The sequence below is a fragment of the Podarcis melisellensis genome, assembly GCF_964234715.1.
Source record: "Podarcis melisellensis genome assembly, chromosome: 14".
NCBI lineage: Eukaryota > Metazoa > Chordata > Lepidosauria > Squamata > Lacertidae > Podarcis > Podarcis melisellensis.
Genome location: NC_138546.1, coordinates 35,544,176 through 35,562,044, shown reverse-complemented (window position 1 = coordinate 35,562,044; position 17,869 = coordinate 35,544,176). Strand labels below are relative to the sequence as shown.

General features: G+C 43.1%; 1 protein-coding gene across 1 annotated transcript in view; it reads left to right on the top strand.

The window, feature by feature from the left end:
* Positions 1 to 1,821: 1,821 nt before the first annotated feature.
* The window catches only part of RHCG (Rh family C glycoprotein), a 41,813-nt gene continuing 25,765 nt past the window's right edge, over positions 1,822 to 17,869 (top strand). Inside the window, exons 1-2 of the mRNA XM_081888652.1 lie at positions 1,822 to 2,110; positions 16,533 to 16,719. Coding sequence (XP_081744778.1) covers positions 1,918 to 2,110; positions 16,533 to 16,719 — 380 coding nt within the window. The 5' untranslated portion in view covers positions 1,822 to 1,917. The remainder of the gene's footprint in view (positions 2,111 to 16,532; positions 16,720 to 17,869) is intronic.

Below are 17,869 nucleotides of genomic sequence, written 5' to 3'. Positions count from 1 at the left end.
CACCACTTTAGCTAATGGGGCCTCCTGCTGCTTCTGCACCGCCGGAGCACGATTTCTGTTCTCATCCTGAAGCAAAGTTCTTAACCCGAGGTACTATTTCTGGGTTAGCGGAGTCTGTAACCTGAAGCGTATGTAACCTGAGGTACCACTGTAATGGAATACTGAATGGTTTAGTTTATGTAAAATATGCAGGGATTTATGATATGTAAAATGAACTATGGAAAGAGAAGAAGTCATTGATATTTTGATGTTTAAATGAGTATTCTATATTGTAAAACAAAAAAAATTAATAAAAATTATATATAAAAAATAAAATAAAATGATGGCTTTTAATGGCAGGATCAAGTCCTAGGAGTTTAAAAGCTGCATTAGAAGAGAATTCCTCTGAGCATATGCAGAGTCTATTTCCCCATGCTACACTTAACGACTACAGCCAGCTTCCACCCATCTAGAATTAGAGAGTAATATATAATAAAGTGCTAGTTCTGCATTTTATATGCCACAAGAAAACTCCTGTGTAACAGCTAGAGTTTCAGACTAGGCCCGGGAGAAAGCAAAAATCCATATCTCCATACCCAGCCATAAAATAATTGGGGGATATTTGAACCAAACACTTCTCTTTAACCTAGCCTGCCTCACAGGGTCGTTGTGCTGATGACTGAGGTGGGGGAGGAGAAAAACCACGTACACCATCTTGAAAGGTCAGAGATGTAATAAGTAAATAGCTCTTAGTGTAGTGCAGGAGATGAAAGAATGAAATCAATGAAGGCCCCAAACACAGATTCACAGGGGAGGCTGCCCACTGCTTCTCTAAATGATTCCCTGCTCTGGCCTTGGTTATTTCACACCATACATTTAAAGTGGCGTCGTAGCGCTTTAAATGTATGCTGTCAATACACACGCACACAAACACACACACGTGTGCCCGAAGCAGCTCACGCTACACCGCACAAACGACAACCACAATTCAGAAACCATGTTAGGAACGATTACAAATAACCCATAATGTCAGTCTTTAAATATATCATTAAAAAATCAACCTGTGCAAGCAACTTTGTACTAATCAATAGACTGTTTTAACAGCTTGAAACTAAACAGGTGCGAGGATCAAGCTTAGCGCAGAAATAAAACAGCAGTATATAAGGCCAAAGGGGGGGGGGAATCTCCGTTTCAAAAAACCAGTCCGCATAGATTCACCACAGTTAACTTACATCCCTTGAACGTCAGCCTTCCCTCCCGACTCTCTCACCTGCTAAGTCCCTTCCCCATCGCTCACCTGGGGAGGTAAGTATTGTCACTCCTCCTACACTCACGGTCTTGATCCAACTCGCAAACTGAAACAGCGAGTCCACATGAGAACGCAGTGCAACAGGTACGGTTCCTAAGCAGAGTGCAAATGTAGATGAGATACATACAGTGGTCATCTTCTTAGCTGTGATGGCACTGCGGCTGCTTCCCCATACCAGCACAAACTCAGCCACTGTGTGTACCCCACAGATAACCCTGGCTTATCAACCTCTAGCTGCTCCCACCTTAGGGTGCTGTGATGCTAATCATGGAATCCATCCAGCCGTGATGCTGAATCTATTCATCTGTGATGCTGAGCACACAGAATGCACTCAGTTTCTTAAGGCGGCCTGACACATGTGCCTCGCCCCTTTGTTTGTGGCTGGTTATATGAGAGGGTGCCCTGATCTATTAAGCGAGCTCTGAAATGGGACCGGTTGCCAGAGTCCTTGAGTGTCTGAAGTGATGACTGACAGCCGCACGGTCACACCCACTTCTCCCCAGATGACATAAAATGAATGAACTTCCCCCAGCAGTTGGGACTGTAACTTGGCACTTCCCAGCTCACACACAGCTCCTCTTCCCCCTTCACCAAACAAGCAGGCAAATGACAAACTGATTGTGAGGACTATGATGGCAAGGAACACCGACATGCGCTGGCGCCTGCCGCTGGTTTGCCTCCTCTGGGAGCTTGCCATGATCATCCTTTTTGGCGTCTTCGTGCGCTTCAACGCAGAATCCGATATAGCTGGCTGGGAGAAGGCGAAGCAGGAGAAGAACATCACGAGCGACGCCGAGAATGACTTCTACTTCAGATACCCGTGTAAGTAATGTTGGCATTTGGCCATTAACGTTACGGGGGCCTTTCCAGATTGTCAGGATTTTTGAAGGAGGGGTTCTTACTGCATACCAGGAAATTTAGGTTTGGGTGACTGATGAGGATCAAAGCATTCTGTCACTCTGGTGCAACAAAGGCACTTTTTAAAGAAAAGAAACAGACTGTTTGCAGTTAGGAAAGTGGCGGGAGAGTTGACGGTGTTCGAAAGTGAGGGGTGCACGGATGGTTTAGCAGAAAGCTGCATAAAACCCCTGCAAGAAAATCAGGATGAATGCTCATTGTTGTATGTATAAAATTCCTGCAAACAAATCAAAATCAATGCTCAAGAAACACCAGGTATAAACTAGCCTCTGTGTAAGCTTTGCGCAAGGGAATCAGGATAGCTGCTGAGTAAACAGGTGATCCAGAGGAACCCAGTGGTTCTTTATTTCTCCCATTGGACCCCATCCATGGGGCACCATCTATATGTAGACCTTGGGACCCCAACCACTGCACACTGGGTGTTGGCAAGCACCCAAAGGAAAGGGGTTAATCAGGAATCATGATCCTGCACTGGTGAGGCAAGTTATCACAGAGGAATGCTTTCAGTCCCAGATCAGTTTAATTTCAGTGTTCTGGTCATATACAGCCAGCCCTACCATTGGACAAAGTGCCGTGGCTGTTTCAGGCAGCTGATCTTAGATCCTGTGAAAGGGCAACAATGATCAAGTATCTATTTTTTATTCTATTTTGAGGCAGGGATTTTTCTCAGGTGCCAAAATACTGTATACCGTGACTTGGGGAGAGGTTTTCTGTTTTCTGTTCTGCTTCAGGCCAAAAAGAATTCTGGGCCAGTCCTAGCTTTAGACAAGACTAGTTTCCTCCTTACTTAGGCGAAGGGGTGGGCAGTGTGCTTCGGCATTCTGATACAGAAATAAACTATTTTTAGCAGCAAAAACGTAACTTTAATGCAGTTTTGCACAAAGGAGTCTTGATATAGTGAAATGCAGAGAGCAAAGCCTTTCCTGCAGGTGTGAGGAACCTTTAGTTCTTTCCCTCAGATGTTGCTGAACTGCAACTCCCATCATCCCTTGGGCATTGGCCATGCTTGCTGGGGCTGATGGGAGATGTAGTTCAGCAACATCTGGAGAGCCAAAGGTTCACAGAATTGTAGAGCTGGAAGGGGCCACGTGGGGCATCTAGTCCAACCCCCTGCAATGTAGGACTCTTTTTGCCTAACGTGGGGCTAGAACCAACAACCTTGAAATTAAGAGCCTCATGCTTTCCAGACTGAGCTACCCTCACACCTGATTTACGGAAGCATTCTGAGCCAGTGACCATCCTTGAGCTTATTTGGTCGAACAATTGGTATGGTTAGGTTAGGTAGAACTGTGGACTTGGTGTTCTTATGGGATAGTGCTCTTTGGATGGGAGACCATGGTAAGCCCACCCAACTGACTTTTGAGGGTCCTTCTGCTCCTTCTGCTGAAGTGGGGGCTAGACTCCTGCCCTACAGGCATCACTGCAGCTAAGTGTGCATATTGGAGGGCAAGGGCAGCTTGAAAAAGGACCCTGCCTAGGGAAGAGATGTTGAACTAGGACCAGACCTGAGAGACCAGGATTCAAAGCCTAACTTTGCCAGGAAGCTCACATTGCCTCTCAGCTTAACTTACTTAACAGGGTTGTTGTGTGGATTCAGTGAGGAAGGGGGAAACCATGTACCCCACCTTGTGAGCTCCTGGGAGAAAAAAGTGGGATATCATCATCATCATAATCAGTGCTTTTTTTCTTCTTAAAAAATGTTTAGGGGTACTCTCCTTTTCCTACTCATATTGAAATACTGTCCCTCAATGAGGACAAAGTTAGATTCACAAAATGTTTAGGGGTTTGTGTACCCCTGCGTACCCCCAGAAAAAAGCACTGATGATGATGATGATGATAATAATAATAATAATAATAATAATAATTAATTTATTATTTATACCCTGCTCATGTGGTAGGGTTTCCCCAGGCACTCTGGGAGGCTCCCAACAGAGTATTAAAAACACGATAAAACATCAAACATTAAAAACTTCCCTAAACAGGGCTGCCTTCAGATGTCTTCTAAAAGTCAGATAGTTGTTTATTTCCTTGACATCTGATGGGAGGGCATTCCACAGGGCGGGCACTACTACCAAGAAGCCCCTCTGCCTGGTTCCCTGCAAACTCACTTCTCGCCAGAAGGCCCTTGGAGCTGGACCTCAGTGTCTGGGCTGAACGATGGGGGTGGAGATGCTCCCTCAGATATAAATGCAACCAACTAACTAAATAAAACCAAGTTAAGAGGATGAGATCACATCCACACTACATTTAAAGCACATTTATAGCACTTCAACAGTCATGGCTGCCCCCTGAGAATCCTGGGAACTGTGGTTTGCTTACCATTTCCCAGCCCCCTTTAAAAATTCAGTTATTATTCTTTGGGGGAAGTCATGGGCTTTCAGTGTTGAATGTGGATGGAGCCTGAGCCAAGTAAGAACCTCTATGGACAACAGTGAAGAACCTCAAGCCTGAGGACCAAATGTGGCCCTCTAGGCCTCTATCTGTGGCCATCAAAACTCTCCTCATTCAGACCCCTCACTGACTGTACCATTCACTGGCTTTACCATTATGTCTAAATGGGAATCCTATGAGGAATGTTGGGCTGAGGTGATAGTTTCTGTCCAAAGGTTATGCAATGACCTTTCATGGCCAAACACGCTTCCTTCTCAGTTCAAGTGAATACAGTGGTACCTCAGGTTACATACGCTTCAGGTTACATATGCTTCAGGTTACATACTCCGATAACCCAGAAATAGTGCTTCAGGTTAAGAACTTTGCTTCAGGTTGAGAACAGAAATCGTGCTCCAGCGACGCGGCAGCAGCAGGAGGCCCCATTAGCTAAAGTGGTGCTTCAGGTTAAGAACAGTTTCAGGTTACGTACGGACCTCCGGAACGAATTAAGTTCTTAACCCGAGGTACCACTGTACTCTGTTCAGGACACCACACTGGGCCTCCACAAGTTCTTCTGCTTAAACAATCCCAGAGGCAACTGTAATCATCATCATCATCATCATCATCATCTGGGCAGCTCCCAACGGAATATTAAAGCACGATAAAATGTCAAACATTAAAAACTTCCCTGGCAAAGGGGTTTTGGGATGCTGATTTTTCTCTCTCCCTTGTGCCGTCATCTATCAGCAATGCCCATCAGTATTCTACATAGGACAGATGTGCCAGTCTCTATGCAGAAGAATAAGCGGGCCCAAATCTCGACATTCCCCCCCATCCCCCCAGCCAAAATGTGAAAACAGCTAACAAGCTGAAACAAAGGAAAAAATGTTACATTCATGTAATGAGACTGCACTATTCATGAACCAGTGGGAGAATCTTTCAAACTCCCAGGACACTCTGTAACTGACCTCAAGGTTGCCATTCAGAAATAAAAGGATCACAAAGCAAGAATACAATAGTGGTGTTCATATTCAGTGGGTTGCAATCCCTCTGCCTGCGTACACAGACCCTGAGCTGTACACATGCGCAGTTATTCACATGTAATATTCACAAAGTATATGGTCTGAGTACCTTTGTACACAAGCTGTGCAAATCAATAAATGTACACTTTTTCTCACAAACACTTGTACATGTGTAGAACCAGCATGTACCTGTGTTCAGTGCGAATACTGTTTCAATGTGAAACAACAGAATTACAAAAATTCCTTCCAGTACACGAAAGCTCGTGCCAATAACAAACTTAGTTGGCCTCTAAGGTGCTACTGGAAGGATTTTTTTTATTTTGTTTTGACTATGGCAGACCAACATAGCTACCTACCTATAAACAGAATTACAATTCATTGAGGTAAAGGTTTTTAAAAACCACCCTACGTATACTAACTTTGCATTGTTATTTGTATTTAAAAATTGTATCCCACGGTTCATAAAAAAAAATAGCAGAGTGGTTTACAACGATTATGCATAAAATCATACGATAGAACCATATAAAAATGTTAAAATCAGAAATCAGCTAACTGTTAAAGAAAGATGTGTTCTTGATTGTCTTTGTGAGCCTAATTAGTTGACCAATGCCAGGATATCTGTTGTTATCAATGGTTATTTGTATTGGTTCCTGCCGCAATACAGGTGTCGATACAATCATCTTAGCAATGCTGAGTAAGTGATCACCAATCTACTGCACTGAAGGGTGTGCCTTTTCAACATAGATTTGTGCTCTAGTTACAACTGATTTGTTGAGGTGGGGTTGTATCTCATTGTCGTCCAGCTCCCAGTTTTCTCCTTTATACACCTGCCAACTAAGATATCACTTTGCACATCTTACAAAGTGGCCTTGAGTCCACGAAAGCTTATGCGATAATAAATTGGTTCATCCTTTAAGGTGCCACAGGTCTTTGTTGTCTATTGCTGCAAAAGACTAACAACCCACCTGGAGAGAGCTAAAACAATAGCAGCCAAAAGCAGAAATCTTCCAACACCCACTTATTAAGTAAGTTTCACGCAAATTGGAAAATGGATAAGCTAGGAGTTTGGAGTGGGATCCAGATCTCTGCTTCAACAGCAGCCAAATGTGTGAATTGGTTAAATGTGCAATCGACACATCCATGCCATACATTTAAAGCACGTGACTCTCCCCAAAGAATCCTGGGAACTGTAGTTCCCTGGAAACTGTAGACTATAACTCTGTGTTGGGTAAACTACAGTTCCCAAGATTCTTTGGGGGTGGCCTTGGGCTTTAAATTTGTCTGTATTGATTACACTCTAATGGAGAATTCAGGAACATCTGCATGACTAATTTATATTGGTTTTGTATCAGCTTAGCAGGCATGGCTCTCAAAATAAGTAAATAAACCCTGTGAACTGTAGCTTGGTGGGGATGCTGAGAATTCTCTTATAAATCTGTGTGCAACTCACACAGGGCCACAGCTCTTAGAAATCCATGTGGGGAGAGAATGATGGTTTCACCAGTTTAAGCACTAAGAGGAAAGACAAGGGTGTTTTTTCAGAAGTTGCTGAACTCCAGCTCCCATCATTACCTGGCTATTGTTCACACTGGCCAAGGATGCTGGGAGTTGAAGTCCAACAACATCTGAAAGGCCACAGGTTTCCTATTCCTGTACTACAGCCTGGGTAACTTAACATTGCCATATGTAATGGGTAAGGGGCTGGGTGGGGTGGAAATCCACAACAGTGCAATACATGTGCAAAGAAAAACTTCAATAAGTCATCAACAAATGAGTAAGCTTCTCAGTTCCACAGAACTCTGAATCTCTTACCAGAGAGTAAATCAATGGGTTTTGCTTTGACATGAATAGGATTGCACTGTCAGGCTCACTGAGTTCAAGGGGCTTCCCTTCAGGTAAAAGTACATGGAAATGAATACTGAATTTGATTAGGCTGGGGTCAGCAAAACAAGATTTCCACTTGCACCAAAGGCTATGGGGGAAAGGAAATGTCAAATCTAAATGTCTGCAAGTCTTTGCTTCTTTTGCCAGTGCCAAAAGGAATACCCTGGTCCCTTGGGAGAATAGAGAAGAAAAGCGCAGAGAAAAACTGGCCACCGTTAGCAAGCCTGAAAATAAATCTTAGGTGGTGCAGCTATTCTCCACATGGGCTGAACAACTCCATTATCAGAGAAACTGTCCATTTAAGTTTCTCAATTTTTTTTCCAAATCTTAAACTGAAGTTATCTACATTTCCATAGCAGTTTGCAATTATTAAGAAATGCTGATGAAAATTTTGTCAACGTTCTAGCACTAATTTCTCCTAATGATATGTTTTTGCAGGCTAACATACTCATTTGGGCAAGCAGAATGTGCATGGTTTTTGTTTTTTTTACTAATATATGCATTTGTATGCACACCTCCCTCTAATATATGCAGCTTGGTTGGAGAATTGCACTGCAGAATTCTGAAAAGTGGACCTTACAAAGGATAAATGTATTTTACGTTCATGTATTGGTTCGAGGAGGGACGCTGGTGGCGCTGTGGGATAAACCACTGAGCCTAGGGCTTGCTGATCAGAAGGTCGGCGGTTCGAATCCCCACAACGGGGTGAGCTCCTATTGCTTGGTCCCTGCTCCTGCCAACCTAGCAGTTCAAAAGCATGTCAAAGTGCAAGTAGATAGATAGGTACCACTCCGGCTGGAAGGTAAACGGCGTTTCCGTGCATTGCTCTGGTTCACCAGAAGTGGCATAGTCATGCTGGCCACGACCCGGAAGCTGTCTGCGGACAAACGCTGGCTCCCTCGGCCAATAAAGTGAGATGAGCGCTGCAACCCCAGAGTCGGTCATGACTGGACCTAATGGTCAGGGGTCCCTTTACCTTTACTTTTATTGGTTCGAGAGGTGTGAATTAGGTAAAGGTAAAGGGACCCCTGACCATTAGGTCCAATCACAGATGACTCTGGGGTTGTGGTTCTCATCTCGCTTTATTGGCTGAGGGAGCCAGTGTACAGCTTCTGACCAGCATGACTAAGCTGCTTCTGGTGAACCAGAGCAGCGCACGGAAACACCGTGCTACTTGCACTTCGTGCTTTCGAACTGCTAGGTTGGCAGAAGCAGGGACCAAGCAACGGGAGCTCACCCCGTCATGGGGATTCGAACCACCGACCTTCTGATCAGCAAGCCCTAGGCTCTGTGGTTTAACCCACAGCGCCACCCGCGTCCCACCGTGAATTGGGTAGTTTCACCTTAAATTGCAAAGGAAAGCAAATTCCTCTCCCATCCCTCTTTGTAATGTTTGGAGCGCTTTCCCTGTTCTGTGCCCATCGCCCCTGAGCAGCCCATCCTCTCCATTCCTTCTCATCTTACCTGTCTTGGTTCTTGTGCCTGGTTCTTCCCTGTATACAACTATGTGGGGATGGAGGTTAATGGGTGTATCAGGATGTGTGTTGTTTTGCCTGATTTGGATAGGTGCCAAACAGAGAGAAGGTGAAGCCTAACTCACTTCAAGCAGTATAGGCTGGAGGAGAAAAGCAGTCACAGGATTGGGGAGAAACTGTGTTCTGTTTCTCAAGTTTAAAGGAAAGAATTACCGGTACTACCACCCTTTCTCAGATACATGCAAACATGCTTTATATGCACTAATTCATGGCACCTCTTTTTTACAGCACTGACTGACTAATGAATCCTTTTCAGTCCCTTCATATTCTGTGGAATCCACAGAATATGAAGGGACCGAAAAGGAGTCATTAGATCTTTTGGTTGGGCCAACTAGTTGGGCCAGCTGGGATCCCTGGCTAATTTGAAACAGATTGGCAAGGACAGTGGTAGGCAATGTGGCGCCTTTGAGCTGTTGTGGACTAGAACTCCCATCATCCCTGATCATTCACCATGCTGGCTGTGGCTGATGGGAGTTATAGTCCACACAACATCTGTAGGGCAGCATGTTAGCTTTTCCTGGGCAAGGATTTCTGGCTCCCAGTTGTTTAACAGTAGCAACAACAAGCTGACTTTTTGCACCTAAAGTAGGCTGCTGAATGGAAGAAAGATAACCATGAGTGGAATTTTGTGTGAAGCTTAGTTCAATTCTGATACTGAATTCTGAAAACAAATTGCAAGTCTAAGCATCTGCTCAGAGGCGCCCTGTTTTTCGAGGTCACACGCATTCCATACCATGCACTGAAAACACATAGCTTCTCCTAAGGAACCCTGGGAACTGTGGATTACCCTTCAGAGAGCTACAGTTCCAAGTACTGTACCCTTGAAGGAAATGGCCTATATTTCCCAGAGTTCCCTGGGAAGAGGGATTGATTGTTAAACCACTCTGGAGGATTGCAACTCTTGGCACCTTTGAACAAGCTACCTTTCCCAGCATTCTCTGTGAGACGCTATGACTGCTTAAAGTGGTATGCTACTGCTTTAAATGTATGGTGCAGATGGTAACCTTCCTTCATTTCAGCTGGGTGTGATGTCACTGGATGTCTTCCTCATTCACAAACTGCCACCACTTTGGGAGTATGGCAGAGCCTGGGTGTTTTGTTTTTTCTCTATTACGCAGCCTCTCCCAAATGCTCCCACTCACCCAAGACTTTTACAACGGCATTGATCTTAACAGAGTTATAAACAAAACACCTCACTTCATTAAACACGAGTTTGAGATGAGGATCTCGGCTAGTTCCCTCAGTCCCTGGAAAGCTTAGCTGCTCAGTCTCACCCTCACATCAGTAGAAAGCCTGGATTAAGCCAGACACTGTTTAATCATTAAACTTCCTCTACTGGTGGCAGTAGTAGCGTTACAACATTTTCTCCTTCTGGGAGTCGACATGAATATATTATATTAGGGATAGAACATGTTGGTTATGATTGACTCAGCTGCCAAAGTTCTTCATTTGTGTCGGTTAAGGGATACAATCCGAACTGGACAATCCTGTTTCCTATTGACTTGCAATTTTATCTCTTTCCTCCTCCACTTTTGCATAGGATTAACATTCCTTTGTATTCTGCTGGGAGACCAGACAATGCTTACTTTATTCTTTCTGTACTTATTGTACTAACTTGAAATTTAACTGACACATTTTAACTTTGCCTCTAAATCACACGAGTTCCCAAAGCAATCCCAGGAAGTTTCCCCCGCCCACAGAAGAGAGGGTGCCATGACTGTTCATAGATTCATAGAATTGTAGAGTTGGAAGGGAATACCAGGGTCATTAATCCAACCCCCTGTGATGCAGGAATCTTTTGCCCAATGTGGGCTTGAATCCACAACCCTGAGATTAAGAGTCTCAAGCGCTATCGACGGAACTATCCCAGCTGTTGGCTTCAAATGTTACATCAAGTAACAGCCAATCCCTGCAGAAAGGACTGTACCACATTGTGGGGAGTCCAGTGCTGTTGGGTCTGGGTGTATGAGAAAGCTCCCTGTGTGGAAATCTTCCATGTACCTGAAGAAAGCTAGTTGGCGCCCACTGCCCATCATCTCATGAATGGGGGAATTCTTTTAAAAAAACCAAAACACACCATTTTATTAATTTTACAAATATAAAATACAAATAAACACACATCAATAAAGTAATACTATATGTGGAGATTCCCTGAATCTCACGTCTTTCCCTCATCCTGTCCATGGGGTCTTGTTTTAAAACATCTACAACTGCACATTAGTCTGTAGTCCAGTTTTTATATTGGACCATATTGTCCATAATATTTTTTACACCACAAGTGTGTCAAAATCCTGCTCTTGCTTCCATCAGCTTACAGTGGTCTCCTAGATAACTTGTAAATTTTCCCCATTCTTTTAGAAAGTTTTTATCCTCTTGAGCAGGGGTCAGCAAACTTTTTCAGCAGGGGGCCGGTCCAGTGTCCCTCAGACCTTGTGGGGGGGCCGGACTATATTTTGAAAGAAAAGAAAAGAACGAATTCCCATGCCCCACAAATAACCCAGAGACGCGTTTTAAATAAAAGGACACATTCTACTCATGTAAAAACATGCTGATTCCCGGACCGTTCGTGGGCTGGATTTAGAAGGCGATTGGGCTGGATCCGGCCCCTGGGCCTTAGTTTGCCTACCGATGCTCTTGGGGAATTCAATCCTGCTTGGTCCTGCTACCATCCTTTCCATCTCTGCAGGTTAACTTTGACAAGGCTTCTCTAAATACATTGGTAGATCCAGCCTGTCTGGTAGCAGAAGCAAACATTAATGAAAACAAAGCAAGGTTTTATGGGATTCATTGAACGACCCCTTGCCCTTCCTCTGACAGCCTTGAGGTACATCTTTCACATACTTTTTTGTGATGCTTCTGAATACCAGTTGCTGGAAACCACTGGAGGGGAGAGTGATCTTCTGCTCAGATCCTGCCTGAATGTTTCCCATGGACATCCAGTTGGAGTTGGTCACTGTGAGAACAGGATGCTGGGATAGATAGGGCATTGCTGCCATCACTTCCAGTCTTAGGGGTTGTTATGCCTCTGCTTCAGTGGCCGAGCTCCCTTTTTGGGGTAGAGATTCCCACCAGTCTCCCACAAAGGCCTGGCTCCCCCTTTACTGTTCTGGGCTGTTTCTGGGGGCTCCAGACCCTACTTGGCCAGATCACTGGGAGATTTTGCAGTCAGACACAACTACATGATTGCTAGTATATGAAAGGGGTTAAGGACTACAGAGTTCTAATTGCTAGAGAAGGTTCAGTTAGGTCATGTCCCCTCACCCCCAGTGGGGAAGGAAATGCTGTATATCTTATCTTCTTTTCCCCTTCTTCTTTCTTTACGATGTAGCTATGGAAGCAGCATGTGTCTCTCAATAGCTTCCAGCTCTAGACACCTGTCTGAAGCTATCTTGCTGCTTTCTTTTTACCCATATGCCTGCATTTCTTATCGTTGCTGCATAGAATAATGTAGGACTGTGACATCAAATACGTAAGTAAAGTATTTTAAACTTACTTCATTGCAGGAGGGATAGAAAGGGGGGGTCAGCTGCTTTATACAGCTAAACGGAATAAATAAGGTTTAACAGCATATTCCCATGCATCGCTATTCTGCCTAAGGATAAGAATGAAATTCTGTTAGGGGTTTTCTCCCCATCAGAGGGACTGCTAAAGCCCCACACTTTGGAATAAAGGCTTGCTGCCACTCTTCTTTGTTATTAACACACCCACACAGGTCTCTGTAGGATTAAATATGATTAATATATCCTTTTACCAATTCCCACCATTAAATCCTCCATGGAAGAGGAAGCACATATGATCTTGGGGGCACAGAGTGTGTGCTTTTTACCTTTTTCATCTGGTTTGCCAGCTGTGTACCCATTCCCTTTAAAAAAGTTTTTATTTATACTTTTCAAATTTATACATTTCATAAATTTTACAATTATTTTAACATTTCAAAGTTTGACTTCCTCCCTGCTCTTTCTGCGGTTCCTTAAATTTATTTTTTAATATCTTCTGCATATCCAAATTCATTTAATTTGCTCATTTAATTATCTACTTTAAATATAAACTCTTATGAAACTGCAGGTTATTACAATAATCCTGCCAACACTTTTATCTGTTTGCAGTTCATCTGTAAATATTCAATAAACCATTTCCATTCTTTTATTTAAAAAAGTTTGCTATCTTGATTTCTTTTTCTTCTGGTGAATTTTGTCATTTCTGCATATTCCATAAGTTTTTGTATCCATTCTTCCTTTGCTGGGATTTCTGCTTCTTTCCATTCTGAGCAGGAATATGCTAAGCCCAGTGATTCATGTTCCATTTCTTAGGGATGGGCCAGATTCGAAATGCAAGTAAGCCATAGTGCATATGCCCTTTAAATGCATGAGGGCAGAATATGGGCTGATTCATGCAAGTTTACTTGTTTGTGTATGGTGGGAATTCCCAGGCCAAATGATGGAGGAAACATAACCCTCATCTTGGTCTTATTCAGCAGCCTAAGGACCTCCTGGACCACTGATAATTGCCAAGTGTCATTTTACATCACTGGAGCTGATTTCTATCTCGAGGACATGATGGATGGCAAGTGGCTGGAAATGTATAGACTTGTTTTGCAATGCAGACAGAGTTGCAGACGCCCAAGGGGGTGGGTGGGAAATTGCAGTGCTCTGTGTACCTTGTGTAGTGCAAATGGCCAGTGTATCAGTGTGTGATACATTTTAATAATTTTGTAACACACACATGAAAAAAGAATACGTCAATGGCAACATCAAATAACAGGATGTTTCCAGTCTCTTCTAGCGGTTTCTGAATGAGAAGTCCATAGTTTGGGGTTTCATAATAATAATAATAATAATAATAATAATTTATTTATTTATGCCCTGCCCATCTGGCTGTGTTTCCCCAGCCACTCTGGGCAGCTCCCAACAGAATATTAAAAACATGATAAAACATTGAACATTAAAAGCTTCCCTAAACAGGGCTGCTTTCAGATGTCTTCTAAAAGTCAGATAGTTGTTTATTTCTTTGACATCTGGTGGGAGGGCGTTCCACATGGCGGGTGCCACCACCGAGAAGACCCTCTGCCTGGTTCCCTGTCACCTTACTTCTCGCAGGGAGGGAACCGCCAGAAGGCCCTTGGAGCTGAACGAAGTCTTGATGAGCTCAGAGTTGTTCTGTATGTCCCCAAACCTAAGCATTTAGGAATGAAACTCCAGCTGCTTCAGTTTCAAGAGAATGATATGCAAGTTCTGCTACATACAATGGAATTTCATGGGAAACACAACTTAAGTCACTCTGAAAGAAGATACTGGAGCATACCAAATCATTTGCCGCATATGTGCAAAGCAGTAGATCTAGCTGCAAAGCAATACATGGGGTCTGCATTGGTCATTGCAATGCATCGCTAGTTATTATTATTGTATAATTATAAGAATACCATAGGATTAGCTGTCCTGCCCAGCTTAACTGGGTCAAACCCCTTCACCTTGGGAGGAAAGGTTCCCAAACTCTGTTCTCTCTCTTCCACTCTGTAAATCTGACTAGTGAGGAGGTCCAAGCTTAGACTGCATGGCTTAAGCAAGCCATCTTTGTGTTTCTATACAAATAATTTAGAAACATTTACCATTCAGCAGCCTAAGTTATACCGCCTGTCTTTTCTTGCGGCTGTATGGAAAAGCATATGAATCTGACCTTTGAAAAGTTGGTAAGTAAATCATTTTTTAACTTACCAAACATGTGGTCTCTTTCTATGCTAAGGGAAATGGGGGGCTTTGGAGGCAACTTAGAAGGGGATATTTTAAAAGTCTCATAGCCTATATTTCCTTGCTTTACTTTGCTGCATGTTTGTGCTTTTAAATCTCTGCTGGTGCTCTCTCATCAAAGAGTACTTACCCCAAACCTTGATCTAGACACCCAAGGAATTCTCCTTTTTAATATATCTAAAGTATTTCCCCTCTAACCAAAACAACAAACAAAATTTAAAAACCAACACAATTAGGTGGTCCCCTGGTCTGATACTAATCAGGAAAGGCTATAATTGAGTGGTTTAGCATCTGTTTTGCTTGCAGGAGGTCCTGGGTTCAGTCCCCAACATCTACAGGTGGACTAGGAAAAGGCTCCTTCCTGAAAGTCATTGTCATTGGACAATAGTATGCTAGATTGTCCAATGTTCTGACTTTGTATGATGCAGTTTCCTAAGTATATTCCATTGATCCAGCAGAGCTCTACTTATGTTTTTGTATTCTTAAGGCATCATTCGATGCCACTTGTGTGTGAGAGTCCTCAGCAGCATTTGGAGATTTTTAGGGATTTTTAGGTTTTGGGATTTTTTTTAAAAAAAAATAGTTTTATAAGTTGTGCATCTTTGTTTCTCAACTTGATCCTTTTACATGGTTTTGTAGGTATTGTGGTATTTTATGCATCACGACTTGCAGTTATTTTTATTGATCATAGTTTAGCAATTATTTACTGTGATTGTTAAGACTGAATTTCTGTTCAATTATTATTTGCTGGCATTTTGAGAGTTGATTTTATTGTGTACTGTTATATTCTAATAGATTATTGAATATTACCGGTACTTTGTTTGATTTAAGCCGTTCCATTTTGAAGTTATGTTTTATAATGACTTTTTGTATTGGATCAGGTTATCATCTGGTGTGTGTTTTCTGTTGCATATTTTGTTGCTGTAAAGTGCCTTGTGCATAGTAATATTGAAAGGTGGTATGGGAATTAAAAGTGAAATGAAATGAAATGAAACAGGAAGCGAGCGTGGTTGTTAGATATTCAGATAAAGTGAGATGAGGGTTGGGGTGAACACACATTTTTGTTTTTATATATAATTTTTATTAATTTTTCTGTTTTACAATTTAAAGTACTCATTTTTACATCCTTAAAGGTATAGGGTAAAGGGACCCATGACCATTAGGTCCTGTTGTGGCCGACAGTGGGATTGCGACACTCATTTCATTTTATTGGCCGAGGGAGCCAGCGTACAGCTTCCGGGTCATGTGGCCAGCATGACTAAGCCGCTTCTGGCGAACCAGAGCAGCGCACGGAAACGCCGTTTACCTTCCCGCCGGAGTGGTACCTATTTATCTACTTGCAGTATGATGTGCTTTCGAACTGCTAGGTTGGCAGGAGCAGGGACCGAGCAACGGGACCTCACCCCGTCACGGGGATTCGAACCGCCGACCTTCTGATCAGCAAGTCCTAGGCTCTGTGGTTTAACCCACAGTGCCACCTGCGTCCCTTTTACATCCTTAAGATATCACTAACTTCCCTTCTTCTCATTCCATGGTTCATTTTACAATCCCTGCATATTTTACAGAAACTATACCATTCAGTATTCCCCATTATTACATCCACCATAACTTATTTACACTGTTGAATTTATCTTAACGCTGCCAGCATTTTCAGCTGTACATATATTCGATAGACGCTTTCCAATCTTCTCTAAACGTTATGTTCTTTTTGTTTTCTTATTCTATTGGACACACGTTTTTGAACCAACGTCAATTTCTTTCTTTAATGCAGCTTTCCAAGATGTTCATGTGATGATTTTCGTCGGCTTTGGATTCCTCATGACATTTCTTCAACGCTACGGTTTTGGGGCTGTTGCATTCAACTTCCTCCTTGCCGCCTTTGGGATCCAGTGGGCTCTCTTGGTTCAGGGCTGGTTTCATACCTTTGAGAATGGGAAGATACTCATTGGAGTGGAAAGGTAAGTTTGCCCATATGGAACCTGGCTGGGGTGGGTGGGTGGGGGTCCCGTATTTCTTGGCTGGACTATGAGGTTAGTGTGATACACTGATGAAAAGAACCAGTTTGTTGTACAGTGATATCGCAATGCTTCAGATTACATACTCCGCTAACACAGAAATAGTACCTCGGGTTAAGAACTTTGCCTCAGGATGAGAACAGAAATTGCGCGGCGGCGGGAGGCCCCATTTGCTAAAGTGGTACCTCAGGTTATAAACAGTTTCAGGTTAAGAACGGACCTCCAGAACGAATTAAGTTCTCAACCTGAGGTACCACTGTATTTGAATGTAAAGATACACACAAGGAAGGAGGGCTGGCGAGTGAGAAGGAGTCCTTTCGCCCTATAGGGAACCAGAAAGATATGGAAACTTCTGAGTTTCACAGAATTGTTAATAGGACAAAATGAATGCTTAGAGCATTAAAATATGGCATTAAGAGTCTGAATAGTCAGAAGAATATAAGATGAGCCAGTTGGATCAAGACAATAGCCCAGCTGTTATTTACTATACCTTTGTAGCATACCACCACAGGGTCAGTTAAGTCAGAAATACAGGTCCCTGCTGCAAGGAATCTACAGTGGTACCTTGGGTTAAGAACTTAATTCGTTCTGGAGGTCCATTCTTAACCTGAAACTGTTCTTAACCTGAAGCACCACTTTAGCTAATGGGGCCTCCTGCTGCCGCTGTGCCGCCAGGGCACGATTTCTGTTCTCATCCTGAAGCAAAGTTCTTAACCCGAGGTACTATTTCTGCGTTATTGGAGTCTGTAACCTGAAGCGTATGTAACCCAAGGTACCACTGTACACTTTAAAACAGGCATTTAGAAAACAAATACAGTGGTACCTTGGGTTACATATGGTTCAGGTTACATACTCTGCTAACCCAGAAATAGTACCTCAGGTTAAGAACTTTGCTTCAGGATGAGAACAGAAATTGTGCAGTGGCGGCGCAGCGGCAGCAAGAGCCCCATTAGCTAAAGTGGTGCTTCAAGTTAAGAACAGTTTCAGGTTGAGTACAGACCTCTGAAACGAATTAAGTACTTAATCTGAGGTACCACTGTAACAGGAAAGTATAGTAAAGGAGAGGCAAAGGGGACCAGGAAAGATGGAAGAT